This window comes from Mauremys mutica, chromosome 5 (assembly GCF_020497125.1).
Source record: "Mauremys mutica isolate MM-2020 ecotype Southern chromosome 5, ASM2049712v1, whole genome shotgun sequence".
In the NCBI taxonomy this organism is placed as follows: domain Eukaryota; kingdom Metazoa; phylum Chordata; order Testudines; family Geoemydidae; genus Mauremys; species Mauremys mutica.
The window spans coordinates 21,759,872-21,774,780 of record NC_059076.1 but is presented as its reverse complement, the minus strand read 5'-3'; the positions used below and the strand labels follow the sequence as shown (position 1 = coordinate 21,774,780).

General features: G+C 42.6%; 1 protein-coding gene across 2 annotated transcripts; it reads right to left on the bottom strand.

The window, feature by feature from the left end:
- Nucleotides 1-587: 587 nt before the first annotated feature.
- Nucleotides 588-14,530, bottom strand: THAP9 (THAP domain containing 9). Of its 2 annotated transcripts, none has more exons than XM_045019961.1 (5): nt 14,330-14,530; nt 10,238-10,433; nt 7,012-7,318; nt 5,812-5,962; nt 588-4,178 (listed from the first exon to the last, which is right to left on the bottom strand). In XM_045019961.1, exons 1-5 carry the CDS (start codon nt 14,407-14,409, stop codon nt 2,216-2,218), a joined length of 2,697 nt encoding a protein of 898 aa, XP_044875896.1. In that variant the 5' UTR covers nt 14,410-14,530; the 3' UTR covers nt 588-2,215. The 2 variants fall into 2 exon arrangements, with proteins under 2 accessions (XP_044875896.1, XP_044875897.1); XM_045019962.1 differs by lacking the exon at nt 14,330-14,530 and adding an exon at nt 14,101-14,281 and having other exon boundaries at nt 589-4,178.
- Between the last annotated feature and the right edge of the window lie 379 nt (nt 14,531-14,909).

The following is a 14,909-nucleotide window of genomic DNA, read 5'->3' as shown; positions in this document are numbered from 1 at the left end:
CGGCTGGGATTTAAAAGGCTCTGGGCTCCCCGCCGTGGCGGGCAGCCCAGAGCCCTCTGAGTCCCGGCCGCGGCTGGGATTTAAAGGGCTCTGGGCTCCCCGCCGCAGCGGGCAGCCCAGAGCCCTCTGAGTCCCGGCCGCGGCTGGGATTTAAAGTATTTGTATTGTTTTTTTTTTTCAAGATCCCATTTATAGGCCGCACCCCTAATTTAAAGTCTTAAATTAGGGGAAAAAAGTGCGGCCTATTCTCGGGACAATACGGTAAGAGCCCTGCAGAAAGGGACAGGAACTAAGTGAGGCATGGCTATTTGTCCCCAGCCGGCGATTAGGACCACAAGCCTACAATGCTATTAAGGGGGGTTGTTCCTGGAAGGTCTTGAGCACCCTAAACTATTGAAGTCAACTGGACTACAAAGTACTCTATATCTCACAGGATTGGGCCCAGTAAATGCACATTATAATTCCCCACAAAGAGGAAATTAAGTAATCTTAAAACAAAATTATACTGAAGAAATGAGAACCCAGTAGCTGGAAATAAGCAGATGAATTTTAAACTGTTAATTGTTTAGTACAAAACAGTGCAGAATGGAGGAAATCAACCAGCTATATACAGAAAGGTACTGGAAAGAGGGAGTAAGGAATAACAACGCAAAAAAAGAGAAACAGTAACCTGCACTTTTATTAGTTTGTGTATTTGAAAACAATATTAATATAATATACACACAACCTGAAGAACATCTGTCTGATTCGCAGCAGGAGGCTATTACACCACACGTTGCAGTTATGTTAAATCTTGAGTCTTCTGTTTCCCCCCAAGTCCCAGGGTTGTTGTGTACAACTTCTTTCAAATGGATTTTTCCTCCTTCCCCACCTAATCAAATGTTAGCATCTCTTCCTTGCCCGTGAGGCCTTGTATAATCAGCTGATGGTACAGCCTGGATCTCATTATGCTCTTCCTCACTCTCTTTACCCACCAATATTAGCCTTCCCCCCACTTTCATTTCTTTCTCCCTGCCTTCTGCATGGTCAACTACAATAGGTCGGGCCTTCACCCAAATCCTTCACTTCTCCGAGGAGCTCTGCACACACTAATCCTCGTCAGTCAAATACTGGCTTCCCCACACCTGTACTGGCTTCCCTACACTTTATTAAAAGGAGGAAACAAGCAAACCAAAAGTTTCTCGCCAACACTTTGCACTAGGTCTCCTACTGGGTCCTGAGTTCTTGTGTCTTTAGATTGCAAGCTCCCCAAGGCAGGAGACCTCCTACACTGGCAAGCACATCTGCAGATATTAAATATTTTCAAGGATTACCTGGACCCACCCTGTATATAGTATTTTGTAGAATCCTGTATTGAGAAACAGGTCTTGTTTTTTCTATCCATTCCATTCTGTGACAGATCCCCTGCATCTGACCCTAGTCCATCAGTTTTATTTCTTACCTGACTGACTTTTTTCCAGTTGGGATAGCCAAAATCAAGGTCTTTTCTTCGCTTCATGTTATCCTAATTCGTGTTCAGATTTAAGCACTTAAAGGAAGCAGTTTGGAATCCTTTATTTTTCTAATAAGCTGCCAGTGGAATTAAAGGGAGAAAGGCGGAGTGATTACGTAATCAGTCAGTACAAGTAAAACATGTTTCTAGGACAAATCTTTATTTTATTGTTTTTAATAGCTTTGTGTAAGCTGTTTTGCTGCTTAGTATTTTTTCTGCAGCTCTAAGGAGTTATCTGCTGCTATAGTACTCCATCAGTTCTTTCCCACCAGCCCCTGTTCTAAACATGTATGAGTAAACTTGGTATTCATCATAGTCAGGGGCAAACTGCCCTACCCAGAGCCAGGCATAGCATAGGTAGGTATTCAGCAAGCTTCCCCACATGACTGCCAATGAACCTCAATGTGGATTTCCAGTAGCTTCCGTAATCTAGTCCTTCCATAGACATTGTTGTTCTAAAATAGGTTGTGATTGTGCAATCTGCATAAATGAGAATTTAGGATGAGATCAAACTCATTTTCCACTTCTAATCCCAGGCATGACTGGAACCTAGTACAGTTAATCCTCCTAGGATTCTCCTTTATTAGCCACTGCTGGACACAGTATTGCCAAGAGGTCAAGTGAAATACACCATCTCAGTTCTCCGACACCTGTGTTGCCTAGATCAGACCTTATCTAAACACTCTCAAGGGAAGATCCATCATTTAACAAATCAGTAAGAAATTATGGCACAGGTAAGATTTGGATAGATTTATAAGTCTTTAATGATGATGAAAATGGATGTTTCCTAGTCAACTTCTTTGATCCATGACTTCCAGAACAGTATTCCAAACCCCATTTTTTTGCATGTTCAGCTCTGACATTTAAGTAACATTGCACTATGTTCCTTAACAGCATTGTGTAGTGATTGGTGACACACAACTCCCCATCAAATAGGTGATTATTTAACTCAGAGAAAAGGTGACTCTGTTCAGATAACTCATATAAAATTTTCTGTTCTAAATACATATGCTGTTGCTTGAGGTTTAGGTTATAGTCTTTCACTCTTGCATATGTTTTTAGGACTTGCTCAGAAATACTCACAACCTGACGCACGCTCTCTGATGGCAAACTCCAGCTCCCGATCTTTTTAATGCACAACAGTGAACCACATTTTAGGATTGTGTCATCTGACAGAAAGAGAGAAGTGACACAGGCTTCACATCTTATGGCAGCTGCTAATTTCTCAGCGACATAGCCAGCAGTATAGGTGACGCTTTCTGCATGTAGTGACAGATCTGTCAGTGCATAACTCAGTGTAGAGTTAAATGAAATATGGCCTCTACAGTAAATGTAGTCTGTTGATGGAATTGCCACACAACCTCGATTGTACTGAGAATGAATGGTATCCAGGGCCAAATCTGTCCTACGAACAATAGATACATCTAAGGTGTTCATGTCACCGAAAATAAGATTCTGATGTAATCCTGGTGTCAAATTATACTTGGTCAGCAGTTTAGAATAAGCAGTCCAGAACATCATGCATGTAGGGTTATCACAGCTAGCACATGCTTGTCTGAGGGTGCTGAGAAATAATTCCAGATGATCTAGGCTGAATGTGTAAGTCAGGAGGTGGCGGAAGGGCATGTTCTTTGGAAATACATAGTTTGTGTAAAGCCATTTTAAGCTCTCAGCATTAAGCAAAAAACCTAGAAATCCTAATTTATGTTTACCTTTCAGGAAGTGTCTCCCCGAAGTGTCAGTTAATGCAACAAAGACACTTTTAGCCTCAGTTAAAAGGCGATGTATCCTGGCATAATTTTCAGAGGACACAGGCCCTTTCAATCCCGTTCCGTAATAGCTTCTTCCGTGAAAAATGTCAAACAGATAGCTCATCAAGCGCACAAATTTGATGGTCCCACTGCAGTTCTGAAAAGAAGGCAGGCCCAACAACTGGAGACATTCCAGAGTGCCAGCGACACTCTCACTGAACAGCTGTGCTGCATAGTTCACCCTCAAGTGACAGCTTTCACTATTTCCGGGTCTTCCTGACAATCTGTCACTAATATGCAGTAATTCCGTCTCCTGCAGAGTCACTAGGTCCACTATGTGCTGCCAGTGTGCTGTTTCATAAATGGACTGTATCCTATGAGAGCACTGAAACACGTTCCTTATTAACTGGAGCATATGGCAAGCATCAAAGAAGTATGTGATCCGATGAGTGGCACTGTGAGGATGCTGAAAAGTGCACTGCATGTTGTTGGCATCGATACGTATGCCCAACGCCTTTGCTAACTCAACACCATGAGCAGTGGCCGCAGACGTCACGGAGAGAACTCTGATACCTATGTTAGTCAGCTTACTGATGGTCTGATAAAGCAGTTGAGCTAGTAAATGGCCAGTGGTTCCATTTACAAAGAAATAACCCAGGGGAGCTCTCCAGTGACCAAAAACACCTACTGCCATTAGGACTATAGCTTCTGAGGCCAGTGGTGCTTCATCAGCATCAAGTGCTCCTGCACCTAGATCTACAAACCCAACCAGACGTTGAGTCACAGGGTCCCACTCCAGCTGTTTCTTGAGAGCCATACCCTCGATCATCAGTGAGCAGTACTGGTATGCCTGTTCTCCTTGCTCGACTCTCTGCTGAAGGTGAAAGAAAATACTGTTGCTGAAGCCTGGACTACCTTCATCATTAGACAACCAGCTGGAAGACAGAGGATAGAAATAATTAGGAGCTATAATCTAAGGGGGGGGGGCGGGAACCGCTAACAGGCGTTAGGACTTAGTAAAGTGCTGACAGATTTTTAATGCAAATAAATATACGCAGCATCCATTTATAAAGTAATAAGGCTTACCTGGATGATACATTTTGCAGCCTGAAACATAACAATATTTTCCTACAGTTCAATTTTCATCCTCTCCTCCACCTGCCTGATGCTCTGGCATTCTCTCCAATGGTTCCTTTATAGCCTCATATACTTTCATATATTTTTTTCATGCTGTCCTGCATGCTTGGAACAGCTCCTACCCTATTTCCCCTTCACACTTAGTACATTTTCTTGGCCTCCTGTCATAAGACAGGAATTGCTACACTGAATCAGATCTGTGGTCCATCTAGTTCAGTAACCTGTCTGATGATAACCAGAAAGAAACCCACAGTAGGCAGATGTGAGATTCTGTCCCATATGAAGGTCTCGTTCTGACCTCTAATAAGTAGAGACTGGTTACATCCTAAAGCATGAGATTTTTATCCTATCCAAAACTTTTTTGCATTAACTGTTATAATTCTGAATATTCTTGTTCTCCATATAAAAGTCAATAGCTCTTTGAATCTTACTAAATTCTCAACGACTTCCTGTGGTAATGAGTTCTACAATCTATTATTATTTTTTACATGAAATGTATTTCCTTCTATAAATTTTGTATTTGTACTTCCATTGAGTGTCCCCTTGTGTTACATGAGACATCTAATCTACTTCCTCTCTAACATTCATTATTTTATATGCTTTTAAGCATGTCCTCTCTTACTCTTCTTCCTTCTAAGGCGAACAATCCCAATCTTTTCAATCTCTCCTTACAGGAAAGTGGTTTTGTTGTTGTGTTTTCCCATGCCTGTAATCATTCTCATCTCCCTTCTCTGAACCCAATCTAACTCTTCAATATCTTCTGGGTGACCAGTGCTGCACACAGTGCTCTAAATGTGGCACTGATCTCTTCTAGTGCCATCTGCTTCCTCTCTCAGGAGTGATCTTTATAGTTTGTTCTCTATCTAGTATTTGGCACAGTGATCCTCTCACTGAAGTCAATGGATCTGGATCTTAGACTGTAAACTCCTCATGTCAGGGACATGGTCATGCTTTGTGCTTGCAAAATACCATGTATACCCTTGGCACTATATAAACAGTAGTGATTAAAGTAGTCATCACATTTTAGTATTTGTTCCCTTTCTATTATATGCTGAAATGAATACAGATATCAAAGTCAAGCACTTGATGTCTCTTTCCCCACTGATCACTCACTTGGAAGAATGCAGCATGCTTCTGACTACCTCTGCTACTGTAAATTTAATCTTTGGATGTGTTATTTTCTGATGGTGCAACTGTTCTGCACAGCCTCCCTCTCCCCCCAGCAACATGCGCTGACATGAGTTAATATTCCTGTAACAATCGCAACCTCTTCTGTTTAGCTTCTTTGTTACAAATAATTAAAATGCAAGACAATAGTGTAGGTGTCACGTTCAATTGTTTTTATGAAATCTCTCCTTTGAACACTCCATCTCTTACTTATTATAGGACAACCTGGAAATATAACTTGAGATAACGAGAATAAATACTCACTTTGTCAGGCTGGAAGGATGAGGCAGGGGACAATTCTTTCTTACATAATCATAGGCTTTACTACTATAGAGGTGGAGAGTACAGGCAAACTGCCTCATTTCTGTGGAGTACTCTGTCATCTGTCTCCAGCTGTATGGCTCCCACTGCAAATCTGTTTTTAAAAATATAGGTCAGCTTTGGTAACAAGCGTGAACAGTTTGATCATTTGATTCAGATGAAAAATGCCTCTACATTGCAGGGCCTGAAACACAAGGCAAGAAAAAAGAATGTTGTGTTTAACAAGGCACACGCCTAATGCCCAAGTGCTATCACTCAAGTACTTTTGTTGCAATAAAGCAAAATTCAGACTGACTGCTGAGTTCCCTCTCCTGGGGAAAGGGGATGAAATCCTCCATGCCTCTGCCAGAACACTCTCGCTTATGCTAGCCTCTTTCTCTGCGTGTTGCAGTGGATTCTGTCTTATCCCGACTTGTTTGCCTTCTAGACAGGGGTGGCACTTAATATTTAACAGTACTAACAATCCAGATATCCCCATTTTCCTCAGACCCTAATGCTTCACTGCCTTTAAGGACACATGTCACAGCCAACATCCTTCTAAAGGAGAAGGATGAAATGTGGCTCCATTCAGAGAGGGTCAATGCTGTTCCTGAATTAGCTGGAAAAATTTGCTTTGAGATCTACAGATGAAAAGTTCTATATAAGTGCTAAGTATTATTATTCATGACTCAGGATTAAAGCAATTTAAATGGTTTTTCTCTCATATTATCAAAATGAACAGAGCCAATTTTCTAAACACTTTCTAAGTGAGAGAGGAATATAAGGTTCTCTTACTTAAACAGAATTTAGATTCAAGCTTGAATCTCTTAAAGCTGAATATGTTTATTCAATAAAGCCTAGTATCTCACATCACACTCTGTTCTAGGGCCTAGATATGAGGCATGGCCACCCCTCATCTTCATCTCAGTACAAGCTGAGGGAGCTAAATACCTTGGAGGACAGGCCGATATTGTGTAACTTTTAGTAACCAATTAGAGATACAGTATCTTCAAGAAAAAGCCTTTGGTTGTGGTTCTTATTTTTATATTACACTGGTGCCTAGAGGCCCCCAACTGAAATCAGGGCCCCAGTGTGGTAGGCACTGGAAAAAAATGTACTGTTTCTGCACTGAAGAGTTTACTGTCTAAACAATGTCCTTAATACCTGAAAACTGGGCCTGCAGCAGGTTCATAGCTTCTTCAGAGAGCAGCTTCTTCTTTGCAAGCTCACTGATTACACTAAATACATTTCGTTCTCGGTATGAGAGACCCCTTCGTGCTGCAACAAGTTTCTTTTTAGGCAACTGTATTATTTCTTTCATTTCTGTCTGTTGCTCAGCAGCCGTTGCAGGATTCTTTAAGCTATAGTTGTGATCTGCAGTAATGACCTCCTCATCAGGAGAATTCTGTAAGAGTGGCTGCTTTAATGCTTTCTGGGATCTTCTATTTTTAAGATATGTACTCAGAGGATCCTACAATACAGAAAAGAATATGGGGCTAATTATGGGGGAAAATACTTGAAACAAGTGCACAGCTATAGTGAAACAATACAAGCCAGATTCCTGGTTGTATTAACAGAAAAACAGGAAGTGTTGATATTTCTAAGACAGGTCTTTTTTGGACTTACTCCCCTCATATCTGAATGCTGGGTATTGTACACGTTTTTCTGGCATACGGATATTATTGTCTCAAGATTGTGGCAAAGTTTGCAGATGATACTAAACTACTCAAGATAGTTAAGACCAAAGCAGATTGTGAAGAACTTCAAAAAGATCTCACAAAACTAAGTGATTGGGCAACAAAATGGCAAATGAAATTTAATGTGGATAAATGTAAAGTAATGCACATTGGAAAAAATAACCCCAACTATACATACAACATGATGGGGGCTAATTTAGCTACAACGAGTCAGGAAAAAGATCTTGGCGTCATCGTGGATAGTTCTCTAAAGATGTCCACGCAGTGTGCAGACGCGGTCAAAAAAGCAAACAGGATGTTAGGAATCATTAAAAAGGGGATAGAGAATAAGACTGAGAATATATTATTGCCCTTATATAAATCCATGGTACGCCCACATCTCGAATACTGTGTACAGATGTGGTCTCCTCACCTCAAAAAAGATATTCTAGCACTAGAAAAGGTTCAGAAAAGGGCAACTAAAATGATTAGGGGTTTAGAGAGGGTGCCATATGAGGAAAGATTAAAGAGGCTAGGACTCTTCAGCTTGGAAAAGAGAAGACTAAGGGGGACATGATAGAGGTATATAAAATCATGAGTGATGTTGAGAAAGTGGATAAGGAAAAGTTATTTACTTATTCCCATAATACAAGAACTAGGGGTCACCAAATGAAATTAATAGGCAGCAGGTTTAAAACAAATAAAAGGAAGTTCGTCTTCACGCAGCGCACAGTCAACTTGTGGAACTCCTTACCTGAGGGGGTTGTGAAAGCTAGGACTATAACAATGTTTAAAAGGGGACTGGATAAATTCATGGAGGCTAAGACCCATCCTGGCTAATAGCCATTTATGGAAAGAATGGTGTCCCTAGCCTCTGTTCGTCAGAGGAAGGAGATGGATGGCAGGAGAGAGATCACTTGATCATTGCCTGTTAGGTTCACTCCCTCTGGGGCACCTGGCATTGGCCACTGTCGGTAGACAGATACTGGGCTAGATGGACCTTTGGTCTGACCCGGTACGGCCTTTCTTATGTTCTTAAGATACTACACAGGACAAAAAAGATGCCATCAGATCTCAACAATCAAATCAGTGGTTCCCAGACTCTTAATAAGCAACCACCTGTGACCCACCGTTAGATACATGCACCCTCCACCTTGAACCTGAACACTGATCCTGGCTGGATACAAAGGGAAGGCCCCAGGTAGTGGTTAGAGAGCGAGCCTGCCCCACATTTACTCTGTAGTGGCAGCTCCTGTGCCACAGGGCTGGACCCAGCTCCCCAGTCCAGGCATTGCAACCTGGCACATGGGATCATGATGCTACTCAGGTTTGGCCCAGCGTTGCGATCCCATGTGCCAGGCCACAATGCCACCCACTCAAATTTGGTCCAGTCACCCCTACCTTATGATGGAGGGGAACCCAGACCAAACATAAGTAGCACTGTGATCCCATGTGCCAGGTTGCAATGCCCAGAACAGGGAACTGGGACCAGCCCTGCAGAACAGGAGCTGCTGATGTGGGGTTTGTGCGGGGCAGGTTTGTTCTCCAAATCCCTTTCCCCTATGGCCTTCCTTCTGCTCCAGCCTGGAAGAAGTGTATGTTTGCCTAGGGACCTGCAACCCATCTAGAAACATCCCAGGGTGAGTTGGAACTCACTGTTTGTTTGAAAAACATCAAACTAAATTACAAGGAAAGAGTGAGAGGGCTGTCTTGTTAATACTATAAAAGAGAGGCTTTTCAAATTCTGAAAGGGATGAAAACACTAGGGAAGAATTCAGAAAATAGGGGATGTGATCTAAAATTTGAGCAGATATCTGGAATGTAGGAAAAACAAAGGTGTAACAAGCCTATAAAATATAGAGACTGCTGGTGTGATGGAAAAGGAGACAGGTATGGTGCAATGCAATTCAAAAATTCAACTGTCAGATTCTTCCTATCATTAATTATCAGAAATGCTTGTTATAAAAAGCTTCAAGTGCAGAGAGCTATATTATTTCCACAATCGATTAAATAGATATTAGAATGTTATACCACACTTTGCATATATATAAAAATGCCGTCAGTCTGGGGATTTCAAGGCGCTTTCCAAATACTCATGAATGAAATCTCACAACACCCCTGTATCTGTGCTTTAGCCAAAAGATCACCCTTCCCCTGAGCATGGTTATAGCATCACCCTTCAAAAAATGACCACCCCCAGGAGGCATGAAAGCCTACTAGAATAAATATTTAAATATAAATGAGAAAAAATACACATGTACAGTAACAAGAGGGTTGTATTTTTACTGTACTTTTCATGGGCATGGCAGGAATCAAGTTAACTAGATTTGATAGATCAGAACAAAATTGTCTTTGATTTAGTTGCTTTACTAGAAAAAGACAAGGTTCTTTCTAAGCAATAGTAGTTTCAGAAGAGCTGTTAGCAGGATGAGGGTTATTTAAGTTAAACTGAAAGAGCACTAATGCCAGCAATGTATTTAAAATTATTCAAAATGGCTTTTATAAAGAATGTTTTCCTTCCCCCATCCCTCTTTAGAGTGTATTTGTGACACAGTATAAAATAAACTCAGAAGATTTAACTTGTGTTGCTGTAGCCTTACAACATGAGTTGCAACCTCAATTTTTCAAGTAATTTTAGTGTTTGTCTCTAAGGTTTCTAATGTGTTTTCAACCTATTAAAAATGGTAATTGCATTAAAAGTTCTTTTTAACTACCTTGTATAGAAAAACAGAAGGTACAGCTCCTTTTCTTAGTTTTCTTCTCATGCCATATGACTCAAAGTCTGCTTCTGCAAAATGTCTGGAACACAATATGGCACCAGGTCCTGGAATCCAAACCTTTTTGCTTTTGGGGTCTGCTCGATTAACAGCATGGATCCATTTTGTACGCTGTATATCATCAATGGGAAACCTGAAACATGAGCAGAGCTCTCTCATAATACAGTCAGAGTGAAATTCTACTCTGTTAAACTGCTCTAAATCCTGAGTAATTCCATTGAAGGCGATGGAATCATTCCAAATTGATAAAAGGCATAAAAAAGCAGAAAAAGTGTCCTTAATATTCAAATACTTTGGTTTTGAAAAGTTACAATTTTAATTACAAATTGCCCAGTTAAACTGATTAAGGAGCACTTCAGAACATTTCTGAGATCAGGCAGGTCTTACCTGTGCAGTTAGGATTGCTTAACTGCTGAAACCCACTCTATGAGATGCCCCAGCCTATACTCCGCAAATGCAATATTAATCTACCCTGAAATATTAGGGATTCAAATGGAGATCCATGCATGGAGGAGGCCTGCAAGACGTCTTCCCTTCTCTGGTCTATCCACCTGGACCTCTGTCTGTTTTGACTGGGTCTCTTTCAAACATAAATGCTACCCTTTTCAAAGTACCAGTATAGCAGTTATAAAAGATGCTATTTTTCACTTGCACACTTCCACTTACAGAAAAATTCAGCATTCCGGCTGAAATGACATATATTTGGTACTGCCCAAATGTAATTTTTTGGGGTGGGGGAGGGTGGAGGAAGAAGAGAGCAATGAAATTTGGGAAAACTTTGTTCTGGGGTTATACAACAGTGCTTTTTCCCATGGAGATAAATCATAAAAGCTGAATTCTGAAAGTTCAAACTTAAGACTCTAAACTGCCAGGTGCAAGCAGACTTTGGAATTGTCAACCTGCACACATCTAATTGCAGGGTTAAGGACTGAGCGTGGAAAGAGTCCTGAATTAAGTACGTTTGCTAGATTTGAAAAATATTACATTCCTTATTTTTGGGATGTGAATCGACATAGTCAATATCCACAGAGAAATCAAATTACAGATGAATTACTTTATTTTTAAGCTCACAAAACTATGACCATTTGCAAATACAGTTGTGAATGTAAAAAAAAAAAATCTCTCTGAGTCCTTGCTCCCTGAAGTTAATGAGGGTTTCATCCATAGAGTAGCTCCAGGATCAAGCTTTGGTGTAGAAGTGCACACTAACAGGGTTTGATCTTGCACCACTGCAGTCAATGGGAATTAAAGGATCAGAATGGACATATATGTGTACATAAGTAAGGGGCAATTTATTCACAGAATAAGATACAACTCAACACAAGTAAGTGAGGAAGAATCAGGGTGTATGTGTACTATTACCCATGATTAAATTTCATCTGCCCTTTTGGTGACTGGGCAACAAACTGGTAGATGAAATTTAATGTTGATAAATGCAAAGTAATGCACATTGGAAAACATAATCCTAACTATACATATACAATGATGGGGTCTAAATTAGCTATTACCACTCAAGAAAGAGATCTTGGAGTCATTGTGGATAGCTCTCTGAAACCATCCATTCAATGTGCAGCGGCCGTCAAAAAAGCAAACAGAATGTTGGGAATCATCAAGAAAGGGATAGATAATAAGACAGAAAATATCATATTGCCTCATGTATAAATCCATAGTACGCCCACACCTTGAATACTGCATGCAGATGTGGTTGCCCCATCTCAAAAAAGATATATTGGAATTGGAAAAGGTTCAGAAAAGGGCAACAAAAATGTTTGGGGGTATAGAATGACTTCCGGATGAGGAGAGATTAATAAGACTGGGACTTTTCAGCTTGGAAAAGAGGATACTAAGGGGGGATATGATAGAAGTCTATAAAATCATGAGTGGTATAGAGAAAGTAAATAAGGAAGTGTTATTTACTTCTCATAACACAAGAACAAGGGGCCACCAAATGAAATCAAGAGGTAGCAGGTTTAAAACAAACACAAGAAGTTTCATGCAACACACTGTCAATCTCTGGAATTCCTTGCTAGAGAGTGTTGTGAAGGCCAATACTATAACGGGGTTCAAAAGGGAGCTAGATAGATTTATGGAAGATAGGTCCATCAATGGCTATTAGCCAAGATGGGCAGGAATGGCGTCCCTAGCCTCTGTTTGTCAGAAGCTGGGATTGGGTGACAGGGGATGGATCACTTGATGATAACCTGTCTGTTCATTCCCTTTGGGGCACCTGCCATTGGTCACTGTCAGAGGACAGGATCCTGGGCTTGATGGACCTTTGGTCTGACCCAGTATGGCCATTCTTATGTTGATTAGTAAATGACACTAAACAGTTAGTAAACTGGGACTTTGTTTTTGCATCCATGTGCGCTCCTGTTCTCCCCCTCCCCAACATCTGAAATAAAAATTAATTTCAATTTTATTAAAACTCAAATAAAGGATTCATCCTTCATTTTAAGTAAGGGCAGATAATTGTAGGGATCAGTAGTTCAGGACCTATGGCTCCACTCCTGCAAACGCTTAAACATGTTTAAGTATAACAGTCCACTGAAATGGGACTACTCACTTGAGTAAAGCTATAATATTTTCAAGATCAGGCCCTGCTAGGACTCTCTATTTCCCTTTAATTCTCTTCAGCATAATAATTTTCATAGGTAAGTCCTGTGCCTGTCGTATCTGTAGTTGAAAGTTCTGAGATTTTACAGAGCGCTCTGGGGGCCTGAAATATTACTCAACAGTCTGAGTCAAATTATAAAATCTCACTTTGAAATTGAAAAGGCTACTCACAATTTTAAAAAACAAAATCTGTCTGAAAATACTTAATCTTCTATAATTACAGGTACCCTCTAAGATTACTGTAAAAGATTTTTTTTTGTTGTTTTTTTTTCTTCAACTTTATTTTGTGCATTTGAGAACACTGAATGTCAGTAGAGCTTGCGAAATGGTTAAAATGGCAAAATTTGAAAAACAGGGCAAAATGTTTATGAACATATATCCTCATCACCATCACCCTGTTTTTCAATCACCGATTGAGCTGGTACAAATATTTTTTTTAAAATGTACCAAAGACAAAGGAATGTTTTATTGTTCTTTTGGCAGCTTTAAGAGTTAATTTCAGCATTTACGCCAAGGGTCCCCAATGCGGTGCCCGCAGGCGCCATGGCATCTACGTGCACCCGCGTACTGGCCGGCAGACGAGCATCCGCCGAAATGCCACCGACAAGTTGCGTCATCCAGAGGCGTCGCCACCGAAATGCCAGAGATTTTCGGTGGTATTTCGGCGGCGACACCTCTGGATGATGCAGCATTTCAGCAGCCTGACGTTGCCACTTGTCAGCGGAATTTCGGCAGATGCTCATCCGCTGCCACGGTCTTCCAAGTGCCAGACGTAAAAGGTTGGGGACCACTGATTTACGCTTATTGTCATTTTCTGTGATGTTGGGGGTGGCATCTTTCACTTTGCAGCAGAGGAGAGAAAAACGGAGGGAAAGACGATTGTGAAGCCACAATGATTTACGGGGATTTCAGTGGGGAAGGTGTAGACCCCAAGGCTGTTTAACTCTTTAAAACTCAGGTGTAGCTGAGCGGCCACATCCCTCCAGTCTATGCCAGCAGGGCTCCAGATATTTAGACCACGTCCTAAGGCTCTAGCCTTCCCTCCCCACTCCATGGTTCTCAAAATATCGCCCCGGGCTGGTCGCCTCACGCCAACGCTGGTGGTGGTTGGTGTTTTCTCTTCAAGTCCCAGCTCCTGGAGTCCTGGGATGAGGAGAAAATCTCGCCTTTTTCCATTATAAAAATACCTTCCAGGTATCCACTGAAGGCGGCCGCGGGGGAAGGCGGCCCCCTGCACCCCGGCTCAGTCACCTCCCCCTCCCCGATGTTTAAGGGGGGGGAATGACTCGTGATTCCGATCGCGTGGGTGCGGCCCACGCGTGGCGGTTTGACTTGTCCGCGCGGGGCTGAGGGGAGCCCCCAGGGTCCCCTCTCAGCGCTAACCACCGCGGCTGAGGGGCCGCCCGCCCCACTCACTGGTGGAAGGAGATGCCCCGCTTCCGGCTCAGCCCGGTGTCCCGCGTGGTGCAGCCCAGAGCGGAGCAGCTGCGGGTCATGGTCCGCGCGCAGGCAGGGCAGGGCGCGGCCCGGGGCGTCCTCGCGCTGCGCGGCACCCGGCCGCCCCGCGCACCCTCGGCCACGTCCCGCTGTCGCGCGCGGCCAAGTCAAGAGCCCCCACTCCCGGCACTCGGGAGCGCTCCAACCACTGCCAGCGCTGATGGAACGCGCCCTCAGATTGGTGAGCGCCTCTTCTCTGCCCTTTCCGATTGGTTCTCGCTTCCCCCCGCCCCCCGTTCGCTAGCCCGTGCGCTATGGAAGAGAGGCTTTCATTGGTCGCTGTCCTCCCGGCGTTCCTGTGACCACACCTTCTCAGCGCGAGAACAGTCTGCGACCCTACCCCGCATAGCTCCGCGGAAGCAGGAAATAGGAAGGAGAGTTGAACCAATCAGAAACGGCACAGGAGGAGGCAGCCAATCAAACCCAGCGTACTTGGAGCCAATGGAAGCGGCGCTCTCTGCCTGGGGGTGGCCGTATCCGGGTTACTGGTCACGCATGT

Bases quoted from the DNA above. Each gene is read 5' to 3' on its own strand.
- THAP9 (XM_045019961.1), bottom strand. From the start codon at position 14,409: ATGACCCGCAGCTGCTCCGCTCTGGGCTGCACCACGCGGGACACCGGG. The intron at 7,319-10,237 runs GTAGTTAAAAAG...TCTGTATTGTAG, and splicing joins CTTCTGTTTTTCTATACAAG to GATCCTCTGAGTACATATCT. The intron at 5,963-7,011 runs GTATTAAGGACA...TTTTAAAAACAG, and splicing joins GCTGCAGGCCCAGTTTTCAG to ATTTGCAGTGGGAGCCATAC.